The sequence below is a fragment of the Porites lutea genome, chromosome 12, assembly GCF_958299795.1.
Source record: "Porites lutea chromosome 12, jaPorLute2.1, whole genome shotgun sequence".
NCBI classification, from domain to species: domain Eukaryota; kingdom Metazoa; phylum Cnidaria; class Anthozoa; order Scleractinia; family Poritidae; genus Porites; species Porites lutea.
The window spans coordinates 8,029,157-8,054,025 of NC_133212.1; the positions used below are offsets into that span (position 1 = coordinate 8,029,157).

At 39.4% G+C, this 24,869-nt stretch overlaps 3 protein-coding genes across 3 annotated transcripts in view; 1 reads left to right on the top strand and 2 right to left on the bottom strand.

Annotated features, from left to right (window-relative positions):
* Positions 1 to 10,998: 10,998 nt before the first annotated feature.
* On the bottom strand, positions 10,999 to 11,919 carry LOC140953659 (uncharacterized). The gene has a single exon (XM_073403071.1). The coding sequence runs from the start codon at positions 11,917 to 11,919 to the stop codon at positions 10,999 to 11,001; it is 921 nt and encodes a 306-aa protein (XP_073259172.1).
* A 667-nt stretch (positions 11,920 to 12,586) lies between these two features.
* LOC140953660 (uncharacterized) lies at positions 12,587 to 13,123 on the bottom strand. Its single transcript, XM_073403072.1, has one exon. The coding sequence runs from the start codon at positions 13,121 to 13,123 to the stop codon at positions 12,587 to 12,589; it is 537 nt and encodes a 178-aa protein (XP_073259173.1).
* Positions 13,124 to 15,128: 2,005 nt separating this feature from the next.
* Positions 15,129 to 24,869, top strand: part of LOC140953661 (protein sidekick-2-like) — an 82,159-nt gene continuing 72,418 nt past the window's right edge. The window contains exons 1-5 of the mRNA XM_073403073.1: positions 15,129 to 15,171; positions 19,067 to 19,342; positions 20,653 to 20,943; positions 21,240 to 21,533; positions 22,188 to 22,463. Of these exons, the coding sequence (XP_073259174.1) occupies positions 15,129 to 15,171; positions 19,067 to 19,342; positions 20,653 to 20,943; positions 21,240 to 21,533; positions 22,188 to 22,463 (1,180 nt within the window). The remainder of the gene's footprint in view (positions 15,172 to 19,066; positions 19,343 to 20,652; positions 20,944 to 21,239; positions 21,534 to 22,187; positions 22,464 to 24,869) is intronic.

Consider the following 24,869-nt stretch of genomic DNA (forward strand, 5'->3'; position numbering starts at 1 on the left):
TCTTACTTCACTTCCTTGTTTGTGGACAACGACTTAACTTACCCGGAAGTATCGATAACATGTAATGGCTTTCATTTGTCACGTCTGCTTCCCTTTTTTTTAGGGCGGTTGGGGTGGGGAGGTGTGGAGGGAAGGTGATCATTCGTCGTGATTATCGAGGCGAATTACAGAAAAACGTTTTGTTGACGAAAAAGCGCCTTTGTAAGTATTATGTTACAGAGAACGTTTTTTGCATATGATCTGCCGAAGCAAAGAACTTTGCAATAAAGGAAAAAGTCAAGACTAAAGTACGTAAGGTCTGGACAAAAGCCATACTTCACATGAGACCAACATGTAAAGTGTAGAGCCATCATTTTTTCTAGTGGCTATGCAAGACAAATACAATTGGCATCCTGAATGTTTTATTGAAATTTTATTCATATTTTGATTTATAAAGAATTTTGCCATGTGTGGCGCTACCCTTTTTCTTAGTAGAGGACTTACTCGTTGTGCCATGTAAATGCAAATGACAGGAGCTCCTGTTAATTAGAGTTGTGTTGGAGGATTAACTAAAACAGGATGTGTCGGTACACGAGGAGCCGCAACCAGTAAAATTTCTGTCCTGTAATCTAATCAGTTAAATCATCAAAGTTGACAGGTCTTGCTGATAATCAAAGCGACCGCTCGGTTAACCATTTTCACCTTCAGTGCGAAGACTGTCACAAAAACATTAACACCTTCAGCATAATTGCTTACCATAACAATGGTAGGTCGCGCGCATCTGGTCGGCTTTTAAAAAGAACTTGATCGTGACCGTTGTTTTCATCCAGTGGCTGTGTGTGTTGATATGCTAACCTTTAAACCAGACTGGAACATAAAATTTTTGTTATAAAAGCAAAGAGATCGCTGAGTAGAAACTAAACTGTCCCAAAGTATTCCGTTTCATTAGTGTACGTTAATTTTGATGGGGCCTGTATGATAAATTTACTACACGTACGTAAACAAGATCGAGATTTAAAACATTTCATTTTGCTTTTGTGGAGTAAATTCAGTTTTAAAAAGTGTAACTGGTAAACCACTTTCTTCGCGTACTTGTAAAAATGAGCATTTAATATGTCGCGCTAAGGTGCTAAAATTTTCATGTCGTGTATTAGATTTCAGTATACATATTGTTAATCTTCATTTGGCGCCAGAATAAATTAGTTTGCGCACAAAGGGCTTCTAAAAAAATCACAAGGTTTGTCCCACTTCTAGCCACCTTCTGGAGATACGCTAGCTTGGTAGCTGGAATACATTACCGAGGCGAAGATTTCGTGTGTTGACATATTCACATTCGTATTTTTTTGTTGTTTTGTTTTGTTGTTGTTGTTGTTTTTTTAATCTTGTGAGTATAATGCGGCGTTATTTAGTTATTTATTAAATACAAGCGCGGAACGCGAGAGACGCCGCCCCTGCTCGTGCACTGCGCTCGTATATTGCGCTCAAGCTGCACTTCGCTAAATATTTACCTGTCACGCAGAAAGTATGCAACTTTTCCTCATAAGTTTATCTTACTCATTTTAAGGCAAGCTCTGTTTACCGTCAAAAGTAACTACTGGTTTTTTTTCGGAAATATGTTTGATTGAAGTTTGTACCAACCGATTCGCTCCATTTCCAGAGCAAGATAGTTTCGTTTGGTTCTGAAGATACCTTCATTGCTCTGTAAACAAATAAATGCTTCTTCTGCATTGAAATAAAATTTGATGGATTTTATAGGCCTAGATTGTTTTTTTAATAAGCCAGAGAGCCAGCTGATTTGAATTGCTTTATAAGATCCTGCTTGGAATAAATCTCGATATTATTCATTCAAAATATTTCTCCGTTTCTGATTGGCTAAAAGCACGCGCATAATTCACCATAACCAGCCACTGTTGACCAAATTTGGAAGAATTTTGCGATTAATCAACCGATGACGTCAAAAGTGCAGCGCAGTTGCAGGTTTCAGGGCGGAAAAACGTAATGAGCATGCGTGAACTTTTTTGCCCAGATCCCCCGGCCGGGTTTGAAAACATGGCGGGATTTCAAATATTTAATTGCCTAAAAATAAAATGTTTCCACTCATAACCTGGAAAGAAATGGCAATTTGTCTTCAAAAGTTGCAAGCTGTGGTTATAACCTTGTCGTTACTTAATTTTCCCGAAGAATACCTCATAGTAAAACGGACTTTAACGACATTACTTTCCTTGCGTTGTACTGGAAATGTGCATGCGTAGGTCCGATTTTTTCAAGATGCATTCACAAAATGTGTTCATATAAGGAAGTTTCTGGATATATAAGGTCCTGAGCTCCACTGTGGCCACAAAAACAACATATCTTTGGACAGTGATTTGCCCAAAAAAATTAACGCTTGCCCACCATGTGTTTGAAGTCACTGAACTTTGTCGCACTCGAGCTGATATTTTAAAACCCTCGCTCGATCGGACACTCGTAGTTTCGCAGATCACTAAAATACAAACAAAATCCTCAATGCAGAAGTTATTGCGTTGATATGTGAGCAAAAAGAAGGTCAATCTTTATCTAGTAAAATCTTCCCAAAAATCGGTTTCAAAGCAACTATAGTTTTTTAAACTTGCTCGTTTCGCGCAGATACATAAATTTTGCTTTGTGTTGTCAAGTTGAACACGCATAACATATTTGAAAAACCTACGCGTAAGTAGGATTTCCTTCAAACAAAGTTAAAGTTACATTATTTCACAAACTTCTTGCTGACAATGAAGAAATGAATTTTCTGTGCCAAAACAACCTACCTAAAGATCTTAAAAGCAAAAGATCACTTGCAACTTGGCAGCCAAGCCATGATTCACAATTTAGCTATTTTCAATACGCTTAAGTGGTCCATGCAAGGGTCTTCGTTTAAGCAAATTAAACTCAGCCGATCATTAGAAAATACAGAAGATTGCACATAAGGGTTTGTTTTGGTCGCCTCAGTCAAATCAAGCTGCAGGAATTGTTTACTGGAAAAGAGTCAATTGTTTTGAAGTCACTGCCGGCAGTTATCGTTCTCTACTTCACAGCGAGTGAAAAGGACAATTTGCGTACAGAAAGTTATTCTTATAAAGAACAGAAACTTTCACAGTGCACTGGAAAACAAAACTATGTAATGAAAAATGAAAAAACTCTGACTATTATTGCTTGAGCAACAGAAAAATGATCTTGAGTAAGCTTGCTGGCCTTCTATTTCCGAGAAATTTTAATAAGCGCACAAGTTTGTTCACTCTGATGCGTTATAACAGCAATATGGTTCTTTGACTGAAGACAAAGATAAAGCTGGTTCTGCAAAGGTAATAAATCTGGGCATGTAAAAAAAGTAACCGTAACTACTAATAACAGAATCACAAGCAGGTTTTAATTCAACCCGGCGAAATCAACTCATAAATTAATCGGATGCACAATCAGAAAAATACTCGCCTCGTAAGAAATGTTCAAAACCTTTTATTCCACCTCAGACTGACGGAATGATCTGTTTTTCCTTTAACATTGGTTGTTCTGAATCCAAAGTAATTTTCAAGCGACGAAAAAAAAGCAAACATGTCAAATAAAAATGCTTTACAAGGAGCAAACGTTCGCACCTCGTGCATTTCACTCAGAACTCCAGCAACAAACAAACACAGTCAACACACAGAAAAGCCCGCCTTGAGCCTGCGATAAGGGATGAGCAGAAGCTTGCGCAGAACGTTTTTCCGCCCTGAAGTTGCAGGTTAATGCACCGTTAACCGAGAAGACCTGGGGACGAGGTTGAGTTGTTTTAGTTGTGAAAAGAAAGTTGGCCGAACAGTCGGCGGAACATTTTACTCGTTTCACGAAGAACTGTTGTCTAAAAACATAGCAAAAAGACAACTCGAGGGACAACATCTGCTATCGGCCGAACAGCCCTTTATCTTCTAAACATGCACTATCGAGGTGAACTTATTAACATCGACGAACGTAAGCATGTTTGAGCTTGTTTTTAAACTAGGAATTATTTTGAATGAATAATAAAGCAATTGATGAATTCGACTTTTGTAGATCTCGGAGAGTGTTATCCACCTCGGCCGATAACACCCTCCTAGGCCTTGAACTGCATAATTCTTCATATCCCACTCAGCCTCATTCATTAATTGCATATTGTTAAATCTCTAGTACCACACCCTTATTTTTGGAGTACCATACCCTCCGGTTTTCTGAAAATCCAGGCCGCTATTTCCTGGGTGAGACTTAAATAACTAGTTGTTGAGGCCTCAAATGTAATAAATGACCCTAAATGTAATAAAGGTCCTAAGTGTAATAACTTTTGGCCCTAAATGTAATAAAGGTCCTAAATGTAATAACTTTTGGCCCTAAATGTAATAAAGGGTCTAATTATATGTGTAATAGGTTTTAGCCCTAAATATAATGGAAGTCTTAGCAGTATACATGTATGTAGTATAACAGCCCCAAACGTGATAAAGTCCCTGACTGAAATATGCGACGGTCTGATTCGATATAGCCAGCTGGCGATTCACTTTCTTCGCCCTATTGTAGTCTTCATGGATATTCCTTAACTTAGAAAGCGGCTAGAGCGCTCAAGAAGTAAGAGAAACACTAATAAATTAACTACGTCTCGATCATGTTTCCTACTACCCATCCCCACATCGTGAAACGCGAGTTATAAACAAATGGAATCTACACAAAAGTTTTAAAAATACAGCAGTAATTTAGCAATTGAAGGAAGTATGAATGTTCATTAGAAACATTCGTAGTAAATTAACCACTTTTGCCTATGAGGTTTTTTAATGTTGCGCCAAAACAATAATGTTTTTTTTTTATCATATTCCAAAAGAGTATGTCGGTCGGTCCATACAGAATGCTGTGAACACCGTAAGTTATATAATGGTGGTTGTGATGATAATGGTGGTCCAACCAGTTAACTTCCAAATGAAGTTCTCGACAAAATAATAGACTTCGCGTTAACTGGAACGGACATAAGTATTGTCGCCTATAATTCCCTTTGCCAGCTTGGTGAACCCTTTAAAGAACTCACAATCCGTTGTATTTGTCGGCTACCACGAATAAGCTACAACCATCGCGACACTGCGCGAAATGGCTGTTTCAGCTTGCGCAAGTTAAGCAAAGAATTTGTTCCATACAGTGGATTTGTGCTGGCTCTTAGAGAGATAATAGCCTGCCCCAAATGGATAAATGCGTGGGTTGAGCTGTTGTTTGCTGAGGTTGGATCTTGGTTTTATGTTACCAATGTATGGTGGAAAGAAGGAGGGAGCAATTAAAGTACACTTACTTGCACCTATTTGTTAACAGACAAAGTAAAAACAGTTTAGCTGATGTTGTGTTATTGACCCAGATTAGAAATCATGGTGGCACTACAGGCTGCAATTTTGACATTTTTCTGGCCTTTGCCTATGAAACAGATTTTTTAGTTCAATCCAGTGGATGAAGTTATAGTTTCTGGAGAAAATTTGCTATAATAAACGAGGCTCTTTTGTTTTGTTACATAAGTTTTAAGATACGTCAGTCCTTTTTGACATTAAAGAGTTCTTAAAAAATTTGCTTCATATCATGGACCTCTGTTTTCAAGTTGTCGTTAAAGAGGTATTATTGATAACAATGCTAACTGTTAAAACCTATTTACAATTAATCAGTACTCGGTCAAAGGACTATTTACAATTCACTTCGATTAAACATTCTTTTCAGTTAAAAATGACAATAAAAATAACAGTGATAATGATAGCAATAATAATAATAAGTTGTTAGTCAAATGGCTATATAGGGGTTCTGCCTGGGGTATTTAATGTTCGATATTCCCTAGACACATTCTGGTACTCAGTTAACCTGTAATAAGGCTAAAAGCAAACGCTGTGAAATCTTCTTATGACCCTAAGCATATAAAGAGCTGAAAAAATTACTCTTAGGACCTTTATTACATTTAGGGTCAAACGTTATTACATTTAGGACCAAAAGTTATTACACTTAGGACCTTTATTACATTTAGGGTCATTTATTACATTTGAGGCCTCAACATAGTATTTTTTTTGTGACTCATCAAATTACATAGGAATGAACTAGGGTGTCTAGAATCATGACGCACATTTTTTCTCAGCCTTTTTATAGCAGCAGACCAGCGCATTTCCGGTCGTCGCCTCTCTCCCTCCGAAAAATAGAAATGCGTCTGCTGTTTGCAGGCTAGCCTTTTTATAGCCAAAACCTGAGGATGAAGTAGTGTTGAGCAAGGACCTCTGGTATGGAAAGCATACCAAATACACTTTGAGTCATGTCGGCTGTACAGAAAGTCTTTTTTCTCATTATTGTTTAAAAAGCGAAATTGATTAAAATTCGCTGATTATAGTATAAAGGAATCAGTACGCATTCCTTCTTCGGTGTATTTTATTTTCCTTTAAAAAGGATCAGATCGAACTCTTTTTGAAACCCGAAAAATGCGAAACAAATAATGGATAGTAATAAAACTAAGCGATAAATAAAGTAGCCACTGTTTAGCAAGTTAAGAATGTGTTGAATTTTAAAATGTATTCCTCGCAGCAATACATTCTTGACTTCTACGCCATCACTGGCTAATAAGTAAAGTATGAAGAGAATTTATCGGTGTGTTTTTGGTTTTACGTACATACGTACAATATGTAGAAGTTCACAGTTGAAAAACGGTCTCATCGTCAATTGGATAATATAAGGCCGAAAACTGAAGAAACTCACTCAAGGTTTTGCGCTAAGTGCCTGTAAAGATGTGAGCAATCTTTGGTCCTGTTCTAACAAGTCTATGACGTAACCTGTTTAAATTTCATTTGCGCGTAAGAAATGGATTTGAATCTCAAATGGACAAACCAAAAGTTAACAGTTTTACCCCACATCCTCAATTCTGAGACTTTTCAAGAAATTCAAGCTCAACCGGAAACGGTGAGCAAAGTTAATTAAACGACAATCCCTCCACTGAGTAAATATTCATTGTTGATGCCTTTAAATCTACTAACAGCTGATGTAATGCGGTCATATTTGGCCCCTCACATGCGACCAGTACCTAACTGACACTAACATTAGTGGCAAGAAGCGCTTTAAGAGGATTTAAATGAACGCTAGTATTGTTCGATGATTGGAAATAATGCTGAAATTTGTCCGAAATTGTAGACCTACATAACTACGTAACTGCGTGGGAAAAAATGCAACATACGGGTTCTCTCGATAGACCTGAACATTCCTATGGACCCCGTAAGTTTTTTAAAAGAACCGTTAATCTTTGCAGCGCTCGAAGCAAATCAAATAACTTTACCCTATAATTCAGCTGATAATTTTGTGATTGATTCATTTAAACTGGAAAAATATCGTTATCGTGCAAGAAATCGTAAATTTAGAGACTGGCATGCACTTGATTTGACTCCCCTCTGGCTGTCATCTCAAAACATACACCAAAGCACTTACAAAATTCAGCTCGCCTGAAGCCTTTATAAACAGTAAAGCGGTTAGTAAAAGTAGCAAACGCTTAAAGATCATCTTTCATGCTAAGGGACCGATTTCACCTCTCAAATGCCAAGAGGTTTTTCAACAAATTATCATGACTGAAGAACGGAAACAAAAAGTGATTAATTTGAAACAGAGCATGCAATACATGCAATTCAAATTCGGACATTCTGGGTCACTAATGATAAAAGGGTGCAAAAGAAAGGTCAAGCATAAACTAAAGAAAATTATACAAACAGAAAACGTCATTTGTCACTTCTTCATCTGTAGTACAAAATCTCAAATAAGTTTAAACCGGTGAGAACAGAGGACACACTGACCGGCTTTTTGCTGGCCGATTTTAACACTGATGATAGATTTACCATGTAGTATGTACATATAGTTTGGGCAAGCTCAAAAGGGAAGCTTGAGTTTAAAAGCAAGGAGTTAAGAGCATTGAAACAGATCATAGAAGAGAGAGTCATGCAAACTGTAGTTTATAATGCTTATAAACTGTTATTAAATCCTTCTGTGCTGTAAGATAAACCATTAGACAAACTAAAAGGGAATTTTGAGAATAACACATTGACATCTTTATTTCAATTTGTTAATCTTGTTAAACGCTTCGTGAGGAAACTATTTAAATTCACAATGCCATTCAGTTTTCAAAATAAAAATAATAAAATATAAAAGACATAATTTATTTTGTGCTAAACTTTCAGTACCGACACATCCTGTTTTAGTTAATCCTGCAACACAACCCTCATTAATAGGAGCTCCGGTCATTTGCATTTACATGGCACATCGAGTAAGTCCTCTACTAAGAAAAAGGGTAGCGCTACGCATGGCAAAATTCTTTATAAATCAAAATATGAATAAGATTTCAATAAAACGTTCAGGATGCCAATTGTATTTGTCTCGCATAGCCACTAGGAAAAAAGGATGGCCCAACATTTTACATGTTCGGCTCATGTGAAGTATAGCTTTGGTCCAGACCTTACGTACTTTAGTCTTGACTTTTTCCTTTATTGCAAAGTTCTTTGCTACGGCAGATCATATGCAAAAAACGTTCTCCGTAACATAATACTTAACAAAGGCGCTTTTTCGTCAACAAAACGTTTTTCTGTAATTCGCCTCGATAATCACGACAAATGATCACCTTCCCTCCACCCCACCCCACCCCAACCGCCCTAAAAAAAGGGAAGCACACGTGACAAATGAAATCCATTACATGTTATCGATACTTTCGGCTAAGTTAAGTCGTTGTCCACAAACAAGGAAGTGAAGTAAGAATTCCCTCTTTTGATCGAATGTATCGAAAAAAAAAACGAGTTCCTTTCTCAATGGGACCCCGACATGAATCCTTCACAAAAAAAATGGGAAAAATCTTTGTGAAAGCGCCAAAATATGTCGAAAGGGTTTGCGTCACAGCACTCAAGGAGATTATTTTATTACATTTTCAACAGTGAATAGAAACATATTAAATGGCTCATATTTAGTCGGTCACTTGCCATGAAATGTAACGCCCCAGGCAGCCCAAGCGCACTATGTTTGGTTTCGGGCCTCAGAGGTCATTTGGTCGGAATATACTATAATTATTAGTGTATTATCTGATGCCAAATAAATGCAAAAATCTTAAAGATACGAAGTCTTCTTGTTTGTCTATCTGAACTAGTAGCCTTTAAGATAACGAAGGTCGATATTTCTTGCATTATTACATGTGATTCGGACCCTTATCACATGTATTCGAATCTACAACACTCAGTGCAAATTTGGTGCAAAAAAATACAAACTAAGGTTAAATAAAGGGCAAAGATGGTAAATACCGCATTTGCCCTCAAATTTACAACTCCATGTAAAAAGGCAAGCAAATGCGGTATTTTCCATCTTTGCTTTTGTTTGCCCCCTAGTTTGCACTTTTTTGCACCATATTTGCACCTAGTAAATTTGTGTACATCTAATTTTTCGTGCAGGGTATTAGATGGTTCGTGGGTATCCCTCTCCGCAAAATCAAGTCTTCGTGAACTAAACTTTACTAAAGCAGGTGTGTCGGAAGGTAGACAGTGTAAATGAAATTTCAGTCTTTTAAAAATTTAAATAATAATGTTGCAGCTGTGTAACTTATGGCAAGATGTATGTTTTTCTCCATTTATTTGATGATAGTAAAATAATGAAAACGATCCTCGATACAACAAAACCTCGATATAGCGAACGTTTATTTTGTTTGTTCCTTTGCCCTTCATTATATCGAGGTTCCACTACATTTTTTCCAGATCTAAAATTGTATATTGTTGTTGATTCAGTACAAGGAACCCGAAACATAAGGAGGGAATAGTTTCGTCATCTTCACAAACGTCATGCTGTTTGCGACTACGCCAGTCGAACAAAAGCGACAAAGTGATATGTCAAACAGTGCGAGACAAACCAGACAGAGGACCACTGGCTCTAATTTATTTGGACGATGAGTTATTTCTGTAACCGAGTAAAGCAAGGAAAAATATATTTCTAGTCACTTGCTTGCGAGTGACCGAGGGTCTCCAATTACTGATGTATTTCGAGCATTTTTGAACAGACACTCTAAAAGCGACAATCAACGACACAAAATGTAGTCCATCAGCTGAGAGCCGAAGATTTGGGTTTATGGCTCACTCGAGGGGAACAGCCGAAACATGTCACATATTAATCTTTGACTATTAAGCATCACAAAAATGCGTGATAGCAAGGATAAAACGGTAGCTTTCACTTTGAAAATCGAAATTTAAATTTGCCCCTCATAATCTCCCTTTGGCCGCCATCTTGAACTTCGGGGAAGGCTGAAAAGTTTCTTATATTCTTTTAACGTAAACAAGTCTTGTGTTGGAAATGTAGTACCACAACACTATTCACTCACTTCAGATTGTTTAATTAAAAGTCACAGTAAAAAAGGTCACACCCACAACCGTCCCGAAGGCTGCTCTAGTCTAAAGTGAAGCGAAGAATCTATATATTGAATACATATACTGTTGAAAAATCTAAAGTTACCAATCGTTTTGATCGACGTCTTTGGTACTTGATTATCTCCAAAATAGCTAAATGATCGATATGATAAAATTGCCACGTACTAAAATTGTCACACTCGTAATATTTCTAACATTCTCCCCCCATTTGTGTCGAAGAGAGCAAATGTTCGTCGATAAATGAAGTTATTCTCTAAAAAAAGAACGAAACTAAAACGATTGTATAAAAGTTCTGACTAAAAAAAAATCACTTAATTGATAACAGCCCTAGTGGCAAGTTCTCAGATTAACAAAGTGATTGTTCAAATTCTTCTTCACCATCGGCAGCCACAGCTGCAATGCGGTCTCTGGCTTCTTGCGCAGCACGCCTTGTCTGTTTTGGGGTAAATGCTTCGGCGTCAGGGTTCAGCTGGCTCTTGGATCTCCCTGTATCCCGATCACATGCCAACTCGAGGGTGTACAGCTGTTGTAAAGCTCGGTCGAGGTACGAGTTCCCGGCTCGCAGCTCTGCCGCCCATACAACTCCATCACGGCCGACTATGAGTTCGTAAACAATCCCCATCTTTCATTTTCCTCGGTTCCTCTCGTCTTCTTTGATCAACATCACGTCACCGACAGCTATGGTAGTAGGTGCACCTGAGTGTTTAAGGAGATGTCGCTCACGAAGTCCCTTTAAGTACTCATCGGTTGAACGCTTCCACATCACATCCTTGCAGCGTTTTAGGTACCTGGCACGTTTTCGCAAGTCTGGGGTTTCTAAATGATGACACTCCAGCTCAGGCAGTGGATTGGGTTGTCCGAAAAGCAATGAATTTGGTGTTAGTACTGGAAGTTGAAGGTCGTCCTCAACATAGCTAAGCGGTCGATTGTTCAGTGTCACTTCTACGTCAAGTATAACATCCTGTAGTTCTGCCCACGTCAGCATTCCTGAACCGATGGTCTTGTGAAGTGCTCTTTTAACCAGTCCTATTAACCGCTCGAATTGACCACCCCACCAGGGAGCCCTACTTAAATTGAACTTCCACTTGATCCCGTAGTGCGCCAGGTAGTCGTGAAACGCCTCGTCGCTCATGATGGTCTTCAGTAGCCTAGCTGCACCAACGAAAGTTCTCCCATTGTCAGAATAGAAAGTCTCTGGGCGCCGTCGACGTGCCATAAACCTCTTTAAACTGCTCATGAATTCTTTGGTCTCCATGTTTGGTAACAACTCTAGGTAGATCCCTCGGGTTAGGCTACATGCGTAGAGCACGATGTACGCCTTGGCTTCGTTCTTCTTTCCCTTCCGATACTTCAAAGGCCCGGCGAAGTCAACACCAACCACTTGAAACGCTGCCGTTCCTTCAGTTCGATCTTTTGGTAAGTTTCCAGGTGGTGGCTTTGATAATGCTGTTGCCTGGAATCTCTTGCATCCATAGCAGTTCTTTATGACTCTTTTCACTAGTCGTCTTAACCTTGGGACCCAATGTCCCTCGCGAACCTTTGTCATTGTTAGTCCCACTCCCCCATGCAGAGTGGCTAAGTGAGACTGCATAATCATCTTCTCTGTGAAAAAATGTGTTTCAGGGAGATAAATGGGGTAATCTCCTTGAATTCTCCCTCGGCACTCTAGTAGCCCGTCACGTCTCTCTTGAAGATTTAATTGTAGTTTGTCGTTCTCGAACTTCTCCAAGTTTTTTTCCGCTCCTTTGCGCACGTGCAGTCCAGATGCACTTCTGTTGTTCTATTTCCTCAGTTGCGATTGGCCCAATGGTTCTTTCACTCTTTCGTTTTCGGGTGTTGTTTACAAAACGTAAAATCCAAGCTCCAACTCTGAACATTTTCCAGAGAGAAAACTTCCCCAGTAATGCGTCAAACTCGTCTGCTTTGTCACGTGCTCCTGCAAACACCTCTCGTACTACTTTAGCTTCTGCTTGGCTTTCAGATGTGCTCACTGTCACGACGTCACGTGGCCATTGTTCTCTATCTGCTAGCCACTTGGGTCCTTTCCACCACAGCTCTACCCAATTCCACGCTTCCGCCGCGACTTCCAAGGTCAGCAGGGTTCTCCTCATTGGTCACATGACGCCACTTTATTTCTGAGTGCTCTCAGATTTTTCTGACACGATTTCCAACGAATTGCTTGTATTCACCTGCTCCCTTTATCCAGTGTAAGGCTACGGTGCTATCAAGCCAACAGTGAGCTCACCAATCGGGAATCCCTTCAAGGCATCTCTTGCATTTGTAATCAAATTGGTGGCCATGTGTCCTGAGACCAATTCTAAACGCGGTATGCTGAGGCCCGTCTTCGCTAGCCGTGCTCTTGCTGTCACAAGTCCCACACCAGAACCAGAGGTCTGTGTAATCACCGCGTACAGAGCTGCGCAGACTCCCTTACCACTAGCATCCCCAAAGCAATGAAGGTCGATATTACTGATGGGCTCCCTGTGCAGTGGCAGAGCTCTGGAGATGCTGACTCCCGAAGGCAACTCTTCTTCCCACCGTGTCAGCTTCCTGGACAGCTGTTCTGGAATTTCTTTGTCCCACGCTATCTTTAGATCACAGGTCTCGCGATATAATAATTTTCCACAAATCGTTGTAGGTGAAACCAGACCCAGAGGATCGTAAATCTTGGCCACTTTAGCCAACAGGCCTCCCTTTGTGGGTTGGGCGCGTTCAGGGGGAAACTTGACTTGAATGGTGTCTGCCACCATGTCCCAAGAAACGCCTAGAAGTGCTCCCTATCCTCTCTGCGGGACGCCTAGCTGCTGCTTAGCATAGGTCTCCTGTGTGTCGCTTGTCTCATCGCTAATCTGTATGTTTACTGTATCTAGTTCCCTAGCGTTCGAATGCCATTTGTGAAGAGTGAAACCACCTTGTGCGAATATGTCACTTGAAGTCTCCTTGACTTGTCTAGCTGCTGGTATCGTTGGGCCACCGCTGATCAAATCGTCCACGTAAAGGCTCTTTTCTATTTCTTCCACAACTTTTGGATACTGCTCACGACAATACAATACGTATGAACCTATCTTCAGCTTATGATTTAGGGCAGAAAATGCAAAACCACAGGGTCCAGACGAGATGTGTTTGTCGTTAGAACATCAAAACCCGTCCAAAACCTCTGAAAAAATGGGTTATTTTGATCGCGTTGCAGTTTTGTTACACATTCTATAGACCGCAAACCAAGAGACTGAGGGCTCGCAAGATCGGCTTACTCAGCACTTCGTGCCTCGACGTGCCGTGCGCCAGCGAGGATTGCGTGACGACTCTAAAAACGGCTGTGTAGCAGACTAGGATATGGCTTGCGGTTATTGATTTTCAAAAGTCGATCTGGGTCAGATAAGAAGCGAAGAAATCGTTTACAGTAGATTTATAAACATCCCATTGGGCTAATTAATCGTGCTAAGCGACAGGTATAGACAGTTTTCAAGGTGAGACTTTAAATAAGTAATTCATTTATTCACACGAAACTCCTCTGGACCCTGTGGCAGAACATGTGAATCTATGTTTATGTCAAATTTTCCAAACGCGAATGTCAGCAGTGAAGAATGGTGTTATGCCAATGATGTCAGTTATGGGGTCATAGTGCTTTTGTTCGAAAACAAGCTCTAGACTGAAGAGTGGAACACGTTCCGAGGTGGAGAGGGGGGGGGGCCCTCCCTTTTTTGGCCGCGAAATTGCAGCGTTAATTTGTAATTTCACATGTGAAATTACAAAATTGCCATGGCAACCCTTCCGTACGTCTCAGTGTCAAGATGGCGACGAAGTTTTAAAATGCCGTGAATGAAGATGTCAGGGCACAAAAAGACGCTTTAGAAAACCTGCACACAAGAGAGAACATTAAGAAGGATTCTAACAGGTTATTTGCCGAAAACGTCTGAAAAATTCTGAACTTTATAAGCCACATATAAGGTCTAAACATTTGAGAGAGTGGAGTTCTCTATCGATACGATCCAGGATAAACATGTCAAAAATCCAAGATTGCTAACGTAATTCGTCACCCATGATATTAATAGGTAATCAAATGGTATACTAGTGAAATTAGGGAATAATTTCACTTGCGTTTTGTCCAAATCCTAATAATTTCATGAGGATTTGAACAAAACGCGGCTGAAATTATTCCCTAGTTTCACTCCTCACCATTTGATTACACATACTAATTCTTTCCCAAAGTATCCATCTTTTTAAAAGATTAGCTAGCTTTCTAACGCCAGTCTTTTTACCAGTGTTACCCTTTTCTGTGTTATAAGGACCACATACCGTAGTTATTCGGTTATAAGGCGCACTCGGTTATAAGACGCACCCCAAACTTAGCAATTTAATCAAGCTAAGTTCTCAGACTGAAAATTACGTGAAAATACTCGGTTATAAGACGCACCAAAAAATGAGAGTTAACAGAAGGATGTGATGAATCTGAGACCAATTATCCTTACACAATTGGCATGTGAAGTCTTTTTGTTAACGTAAACAAAAGTGAAAAAGTCACACATTTAATGATATACGTAAAAACAAAAGCTAAAAGTTCACACCTGTAATGATAAACATACAACGCATACACATTTAGAGTTTACTGGGAGCAGAACAGTCCCAGTGTTGTCATGCGGCGCCGACAAGCAAAGTTTCACGGTTGCTCTGACAGTGAAAGCGAACGGCGAAAAACTCCCACTGAAAGTCATATTCAAAGGTGTTCGGCAGCTGAATATCAACTTGTCACCAAGGATGCAAATTTCAGTGCACAAGAAAGGCTGGATGGACGAAGAAGGTATGTTTTATCTCCACACTGTTTATTCAGAGAAGGAAGGAGCGAGCGACAAACACGATTCTCGGAATTCGAAACTGTATTATTGTCATTGATATCATGTTACTGAGCACGTGCTGTTAAGCACGTATGCAAATTTTCATTTGTTTGCTTTTCTCTTGAAGTCGTTTAGTATTCTAAAGGTCTCTAAAGGCAGTATTCTTTTTTTAATTCATAGGAATAAAGGAGTGGATTAGACGCAATCTTTGCTACACTACAGACCAAAAAGTTCTTCTCAAATTGTGATCTTAAGATTTTGTTACGTGAAAATACTTGGCTATAAGACGCACCCCAATTTTAGCACTAACTTGCCACCCAAAGACAGATTTTTCTTGAAAAAACCGTGCGCCTTATAACCGAATAACTACGGTAATTTATTTTTTGGTTTTAAGAATATTACTTCGCAATCCTAGAGTGTCGTGTTTCAATTTTGTCGGAGGGCTTGCTTAATTTTGCTTTTATAATCTTGTATGAATTGCGTTTTAATGAAAATCATATCTTTGAAAGCGGTTTTCCAATTGATACAAAATGTCAGACAAGTAGAATCAAACTCTGACTGTAATGAGAACAATAAGAACAATCAACTAGTCGAATGGAGCCTTAATCCTGAGCAGTTACGTTGTCAACCATTTTGTGATGCGTGTAGAATGTCATTGTGGCTTATTGGTAAAAACGCTGTATGTATATTAGAAAAGCTTCAGTATTGACATATTGATCACCGACATCATTTTTGTGATGCGTGTGGAATGTCATCGTGGCTTATCAGTAACTAGAACCACTACGTGGAACTTACCGGGGCCCAGTGGGACACGGGATTGCATAGATATAGTTTACCTCTAGCACCCCTCCCCCCTCCTCTGTGGAGGCTAATACTTAGTCTGAATTAACTCATGCAGAAGAAAAGCAACAAAATGTATGAGAAAGGAGGATGTTGTTGTAAGTTTGTTCAGTGTTATTACAGCTAACGGTCTGTGTTATAGTAGTGTTTTTACACTGTGATGTCAATAAGTGTGATCTGTATAAGGTTTTTATTTGTTTCTAAGTTTGAGTGAAAAAGCAAAAATCACTGACAGTTTTGAGTTGAATGGTAATGACAAAGTTTGCAACGAAGTTTGTTACAGAATTATCACAATTTCACATTTTCTCAGGTACGTTATCGTCAGGTTTATCATTCTTGAGATTTATTAATCACATTTATCTATTTTTTGCAAAAACACTGTGAATTTGAAATGATAACAGACATAAGACATTTTTGAAATAGATCTTTGTGGTCATGGATTGTTGTCTTGCACTGTAAAAAATGTCATCCAGTGTTATATATGGACATAATAAAATGCTTATTTATTGATGACTGAGTATCATTTGTTAATTTTGTACAATGAAATGGAGGCATTTGGTCGTAAGGCAGTGGTTGATACATAGTGGCATTCATCAATATGACCTATAGTAATTGTAGAGGAACTATTTCTTTCCTGAACTGGGTAAACAGTAGTAAGTGGTGCAAAGCATCTGAGCGTCACTATCAAACGTTTAACAAGATACAAGCAAAAAGTGGTTTCGGCCACCATGTTGGAGGGCAAGAGTATGCCCTCCAACATGGCGGCCAATACAAATCATACTAAATTCTTGAAAAATCAAAGTGCCATAAAATATCTACCTTAAATGCGTTTCCTGTCAAACTTCGGGTGTAAGATAATTTTTATGCGCTCCGTCAATTTTTGTCATTAACAAGACTCCAACTCATTGTTTAAAGGAAGCATTGGTCACGTGACCTCTTATTGCAAGTGGCCTATTTATGCAGCGTCTGGAAACTTGCTTACTGATAGCTGGAGCTGACAGAGTTTTGTGTCATCTTGTGATGTTTTAAACTGTCTTTTTCTACTTGGTGTACAAAATGAAATACAGCTGCTATCAAGATTGTTCTGTAATTCGTGGCTGGTTTGTTTATTGCGCTCTTTGTTGACAAATGCACCGCTTGTCAAAGTCATTGGAAATCCGATTTCGGATGGCATCGTTTTCAAAAATGAGCTTACTCACTTGCCCTTGCTTGAGGCGTAAGAGAGTTGAAAATTCTCAAGCGATTCTGGAACACTTGATGACCTTCAGAAGCAGCATCTCGACTGGTAAGCCTGAGCAATTATTGTCTTTGATGTGTGTTTTTTTTTTTCGGTTTCCTGAAGTCGAGCGTATGGTTTATGCGGCTTAAGTTTATACACGAGCAATGATCTAACCTACAATAGTATCAGGTTTAAAAAGCCTTTAGACATTTTTTGACCCGCAAATTCAAAGAAAAGGTTCCGAAGATTATTTAGTTATGATTTTGGCTGTAAACAGAAAGCTCTGAGCGATTTTCTTGCCTCGAGTTCATCTTGAAAAAGAGCGAAGACCGGGAAGCCGGCTTAAAACATAAATAAGCTTATGCTTAGCTGACTCATGATTTTCTGAGACACTTTACTCTCAATACTTCTCTTCGTGAATGAAAATTATTGTCTCTGTACATGTTTCACCGAATTAAATTTATTTTATTGATTGTTAGTAGTCCCTCTCGCAATTTTCATCGCTGCACCGGTTGTTTCCAGTCGAACATAAACATCGCATGCAGGAATACTCAAAACGCCGCGCGTAAATATCACTCGCTTTTAAAGATTACACATAACAAAATCATACACAGTTGAATGAATAAAGGGAAATAAAACCTAAACATAACAATTTCTCTATCATGTTGAAGCGTAAATGGTAACTCTATTGATCGTACTGCTAATTTGGTGCCTGTCAAAAGTGAGAACCCGCGCGTCCGGCTGGCCGAAAAGTGATTTTGGGAAATTTTTTTTATCGTTTTCATTAAAAGCCCAAAATTATTACCCTGCATATCACATAGGACCAGATTTTTCTAACAGAAAAGTCCCGGCATTATAGAATTCTCTTCATGAAAACGCTTTATAATTCAATGCTATAATTTGTTGTGCAAAGGAAGCGCGTGCTTTGATCGTCGTGGATATTGAATGAGTGCAAATTCTCTTGCAAAATTGTGAAAAAACTGAAGAATTATAGGTTTAAACAGGGCAAAAAAGAACAAATTCTGTCCGAGGTCTGTATGATAAAAAAGAGCCTTATAGTACTGTTTACCTGAGACGTGATGAGAAAAAGTATGTTTAAAAGGCTGGTTTACACGCCACCAGATTCGTCGCCAAGATGTACTAGTAAACTAAAATTGTCGAACACAAAAAATCCGGTCTGATTTTTTATTTTGGCCTCTCTTTTAGACAGAGGAATGCAACGTGTAAATTGGCTGCCACCAAGGACTATCGTGGCGCATGTGTTTCTTAAAACTATATTTCGGGGTTGTCCAGTTATCCTTAGTCTCTCTAACGGAGCAATGTTGGAGAGACTGGTGAATGCCACATTATGATGCAACAGCTAATGCAAATACAATACACGAATAGGTCTATTTGTTTTCCAGGCCTAATCTACTGTGATCGAACATGATTGCTTTTTTTCGGTGTACAAATAAGACTATTTAATAACTCGATGTAAAATTTGTTTCACTCTTAGTCGGTCAAATTCTGATTTTTCTGTAAAATCACTCAGCCTTTGCCTCAAAAGTCAAATGAATGTGCCCTGATCTGTGGATTACAAGTTTATTGTTTGATTTAAATTATGAATTTATTAACGGGAGCTTCGCTTTTAGCCCTGGCTAAATCTATATATTACATTATATATAAATGCTACTGTGCGCAGTACTAAGCAGCTATCAGGGACAAACATAGGAGCTCCTTCTCCTTTCGCGTGTTTGTTTTCCCTTCCGTATTATTAATAAAACGTTTACTTTACTACTGTTCTGTATCTTTGTTTATCACAGATCAACCTGAGTTTTTTGAGCATCCACAAAATGAGACAAAAACAGAAGGGGATAACGTTACTTTCACTTGTAATGCAACTGGAAATCCTGCACCTACATTCCGATGGACCAAAATCGGTTCTGTTTTAACGACCGGTTCAAGAATCAGTTTGTCATTAGACGGCAAACAGCTCTTTGTAACGAATGTGATTAGAGAAGACAGTGGGCGATATGTCTGTGAGGCAACCAACAATGTGACGACAGTTCCGTCCAATTTTGCTACACTAAATGTACAATGTAAGATTACTTATTATAATTATTTCCTGATAGAGAGGAGAAGTATGACGTCACGTCACCATGGTAGCACTATTTCTGGATGGCAACAATACCAACGACGACGGCGACGGAAGGAGAACGCCAAACAAGTAAAAGGTTTTTATTGACAAAAAAACAAATTTGCACGTGAATCATGCTATTTCGTACATTTCTTTGCCGTCCTTGCACCTCTGCAACATGAAACTTCCTAATTTCAGACGCTCGCTTTATGGAGTAGGTGAACACAACACAAGAGTTGTCTTTTTCCTCTTCTAAACTTAGATACGGTCCTTTCGGATTCAACCCGAGAAAATTTCGGCAGTATTTGCGAAATTAAATGAAATTGAATGAGATCGATGAAGTTTGAAGCTGTGCGAATTCACTTTTTAAGTGACGTTTTCGGTTTGTTCTCATCCAAAAATTTTGCTACCATGGCAACGTGACGTAACGACTTCTCCTCTCTATAATTGCTAAGAATAGTCTCAAACCTGTTGTGCCCTTTTTAATATGCAATTTTAATGAAATGTATGATTTTTGTTTGTTTGGTTGGGTTTTTTTTTTGCATTTTATTGTTGTTTAAAATTCTGGTACCTTAGTGTGGTTACCTATGTTTTTACACATATTGTCTAGAAAGGAAGCAAACAAAGCAGCAAGAGGTCTTATTCAAAGATGAATAATTCCCTAAACAAGAAAGTTTTTTTTTCTATCAAACCTTAAAATTGGCCTGTTAGCAATTTTAGGTCCTTTCTTGGAACGCAATGACAGATTTCCCAAATCTATCATTTGCTTTAAATGATGAAATCCTCACCTTTCGTTTACCTAACCTGAAAAAGGGGCCCATTCTTTCCCTCCCGCTCGCCGGTTACACAGGTTGCTTAGCGACAAATAGTTAATTTTCATACTCTGCTATCAAGTGTTTTAAAATTTTCTAACTCCTCAGAGTATGGATGCTTTTACTCATTACAGTGATATCCTAAGAGCTCAAGTAATCTCCGCCATGAGGCGAACTAAAGTCATTATAAGACTATTAAAGATTCATTTAGCGTTTGGTATTTCCCCTTATTTCCTACTTTAATCGCATTGCCTTCTAATTTCAGATCAGCATGAGTTCCTTACGCATCCACGAAATGAGACAAAGCCTGTAGTTTTTGTCGGGGAAAAAAATGTCTACAAAGTTTGGGCCATTGACTAAATTCATATCCACAGGCTTTCTATTTATCAAAAAGGTAGTTCTGGACATTCTACTTAGAAATCTCGTCCTGAGTAGTAGTCTTGTACTTTTCCCCTTTCAGATGCACCTGGGTTCACCAAACATCCTGTCAATACCGTGAAAGTAGAGGGAGAGACTGCTATCTTTAACTGCACTGTAGATGGAAACCCTGAACCCAGCATTGACTGGACAAAAGATAACGTGACTCTTAACATCACAGCGGATCCAGATCTAAGCCAATCAAACTCAGGAAAAGTTCACTTTTTAGAAATACAGAATGTTTATCGGTCAGATAAAGGGCAGTACAGATGTGTGGCAAACAATAACAGTATCGGTTCTGCAACTTCGTTGGCCGGAACACTCTCAGTATATTGTAAGTGCCACTTTGTATTTGAAGCTGTTCACATAATAGGTGACTTGCTGCATCGACAATTATGTCAATCAAACCAGGCCGGATCGGAAAAAGGCTGATTCTCTATTTGTTTATTCGAATTTTGCTCATGAGGGTTCGGTTTCACAGCTACTGAGGTTATACATTATATATAAATGCTACTGTGCGCAGTACTAAGCAGCTATCAGGGACAAACATAGGAGCTCCTTCTCCTTTCGCGTGTTTGCTCTCCCTTCCGTCGTATTAATGAAACGTTTACTTCACTACTGTTCTGTATATATCTTTGTTTATAACAGATCAACCTGAGTTTTCTGTGCATCCACAAAATGCGACACAGATAGAAGGGGGTAACGTTTTTTTCACTTGCAATGCAACTGGAAATCCTGCACCTACATTTCGATGGACCAAAAACGGTTCTGTTTTAACGACCGGTTCAAGAATCAGTTTGTCATCAGACGACAAACAGCTCACTGTAACGAATGTGACCAGAGAAGACAGTGGGCAATATGTCTGTGAGGCAACTAACAATGTGAAGACAGTTCCGTCCGATTCTGCTACACTAAATGTACAATGTAAGATTACTTATTATAATTATTACCTAATTATTGCTAAAAATACTCTCTAACCTGTTGTGTCCTTTTTATTATACAATTTTGATAAAATGCATGATTTTTGTTTTTTTGCATTTCATTGTTGTTTTAAAATTCTGGTACCTTAGTGTGGTTACCTATGTTCTTACACATATAGTCTAGAAAGGAAACAAACAAAGCAACAAGAGGTCTTATTAAAAGATGAATAATTCCCTAATCCATGAAGTTTCCCTGTCCATCAAACCTTTAAATTGGCCTTTTTTAGCCCATTTAGCTCCTTTCGTAGAACGCAATGACAGATTTCCCAAATCTTTTATTTGCTTTAGTTGATGAAATCCTCACCCTTTCATTTACCTAAAGCCTGAAAAAGGGGCCCCTTTCTTTCCCTCCCGCGCGCCGGTTACACAGGTTGCTCAGGTACAAATAATTAATTTTCATGCTGTGCTATCAAGTGTTTTAAAATTTTCTAACTCCTCAAAGTATGGATGCTTTTACTTATTACAGTGATATCCTAAGAGCTCAAGTTATCTGCGCAATGAGGGGAACAAAAGTCATTATAAGACTATTTAAGACTTATTTAGCGTTTGGTATTTTCCCTTATTTTTCTACTTTAATTGCATTTTCTTTTAATTACAGTTCAACCTGAGTTCCTTACTCATCCACGAAATAAGACAAAGAAGGAAGGGGAGAATGTGACTTTTACCTGTGATGCAGACGGAAATCCTACACCCACATTCTCATGGACGAAAGACGATTCTGTTGTGAATAAGACTTCAAGAATTACTTTTAACGCAGATAAAAAGCAGTTAACTATAACGAATGTGGACAGAGGAGACAGCGGAAAATACATTTGTGTGGCTACGAATGGTGTTAACAAAGTTCAATCCAACTCTTCCACATTAAATGTACAATGTAAGGATACTTTTGCTTGATTTTTCAACATTATGGTTTTAAGAGATATTCTTTATCTGTGCTTTTCTTTTTCATTTTTTTCTCAGGTGTTTTTTTTCTTTCGCTTTTTTTTAGCCTAACTGTAAGTAGTATAGGAGGGATGAAATTAACCTCTTTTTTGGGGGGGAATCTCATTAAGGTGGGGGGAATAAATTAACGTCGCTGACGTCATAGGCTATTGTATTGATCTCATGAATAAAATGCGCAGGAATCTCATTAACTTGCGGTGGAATCTCATTAACATAAGGTCGTGTGCTATTTTAAGTTGCTTTAGGTTTTCTAGTTACTTTAAGGTCGATAGACGTCTTCGTTTTCTATTGGTTAGTTAGAAAATAAGAAAAGTTTTCATTGGTTAATTCATAGTGCCTGAGGAGTAAAGTCAAACTTGTCTCTGACTTAAAATCACTGAGACGTAACGTAATTATGCAAGTCCTATTTCCTGCTACTGCGATTGTCCTGGTTCCGGTTCACTGACTTTTGGCGGGCAAATCGTGCATATTAATGAGGGCAAAGACAAACTAGCTCTTGCCTATTTGCTGCTGCTGTGATTGTCCTAGTTCCTGTTCACTGATTTTTGGCGGGCAAATCGTGCATATTAATGAGGGAAAAGGCAAAATAGCTCTTTTTTACACTGCAAACAATGTTTTACTTACCCCTCTCCTTTTCACAATTTTGTTATTTTCCTTCCGCAATTTTTTTATTCCCATTTTTCCCTCCTCCTCCTCCTCATTTCTATTGTTTTCCCTCCTCCACCACCACCACCACCGCCACATTTCTATTGTTTTCCCTCCACCACCACCACCACCACCGCCACATTTCTATTGTTTTCCCTCCACCACCGCCACCACATTTCTATTGTTTTCCCTGCTCCACCACCACCACCACCACATTTCTATTGTTTTCCCTCCACCACCACCACCACCACCACCACCACATTTCTATTGTTTTCCCTCCACCACCACCACCACCACCGCCACCACATTTCTATTGTTTACCCTCCACCACCACCACCACCACCACCGCCACCACATTTCTATTGTTTTCCCTCCACCACCACCACCACCACCACCGCCACCACATTTCTATTGTTTTCCCTCCACCACCACCACCACCGCCACATTTCTATTGTTTTCCCTCCACCACCACCACCACATTTCTATTGTTTTCCCTTCTGTACCCTTCCTGTACCCCTCCTGTACCCCTACTGTACCCTTCCTGTACCCCTCCTTTACCCCTCCTGTACCCCTCCTGTACCCTTCCTGTACCCCTACTGTACCCTTCCTGTAGCCCTCCTGTACCCCTACTCTACCCTTCCTGTACCCCTACTGTACCCTTCCTGTACCCTTCCTGTACCCCTCCCGTACCCCTCCTGTACCCCTCCTGTAGCCTTCCTGTACCCCTACTGTACCCTTCCTGTACCCCTCCTGTACCCCTACTGTACCCTTCCTGTACCCTACTGTACCCTTCCTGTACCCTTCCTGTACCCCTCCTGTACCCCTGAATTCTCTGTGAAACAATAAAAATGTGGTGGTGGTGGTGGTGATGGAGGGAAAACAATAGAAATGTGGTGGCGGTGGTGGTGGTGGTGGTGGTGGAGGGTAAACAATAGAAATGTGGTGGCGGTGGTGGTGGTGGTGGTGGAGGTGGAGGGAAAACAATAGAAATGTGGTGGTGGTGGTGGTGGAGCAGGGAAAACAATAGAAATGTGGTGGCGGTGGTGGAGGGAAAACAATAGAAATGTGGCGGTGGTGGTGGTGGTGGTGGAGGGAAAACAATAGAAATGAGGAGGAGGAGGAGGGAAAAATGGGAATAAAAAAATTGCGGAAGGAAAATAACAAAAATTGTGAAAAGGAGAGGGGTAAGTAAAACATTGTTTGCAGTGTAAAAAAGAGCTATTCTGCCTTTTCCCTCATTAATATGCACGATTTGCCCACCAAAAATCAGTGAACGGGAACTAGGACAATCACAGCAGCAGCAAATAGGCAAGAGCTAGTTTGTCTTTGCCCTCATTAATATGCACGATTTGCCCGCCAAAAGTCAGTGAACCGGAACCAGGACAATCGCAGTAGCAGGAAATAGGACTTGCATAATTACGTTACGTCTCAGTGATTTTAAGTCAGAGACAAGTTTGACTTTACTCCTCAGGCACTATGAATTAACCAATGAAAACTTTTCTTATTTTCTAACTAACCAATAGAAAACGAAGACGTCTATCGACCTTAAAGTAACTAGAAAACCTAAAGCAACTTAAAATAGCACACGACCTTATGTTAATGAGATTCCACCGCAAGTTAATGAGATTCCTGCGCATTTTATTCATGAGATCAATACAATAGCCTATGACGTCAGCGACGTTAATTTATTCCC

What these genes read in the sequence shown, in the direction of transcription:
- LOC140953659 (XM_073403071.1), bottom strand. Translation starts at nt 11,919, where the DNA reads ATGACAAAGGTTCGCGAGGGACATTGGGTCCCAAGGTTAAGACGACTA.
- LOC140953660 (XM_073403072.1), bottom strand. Translation starts at nt 13,123, where the DNA reads ATGGTGGCAGACACCATTCAAGTCAAGTTTCCCCCTGAACGCGCCCAA.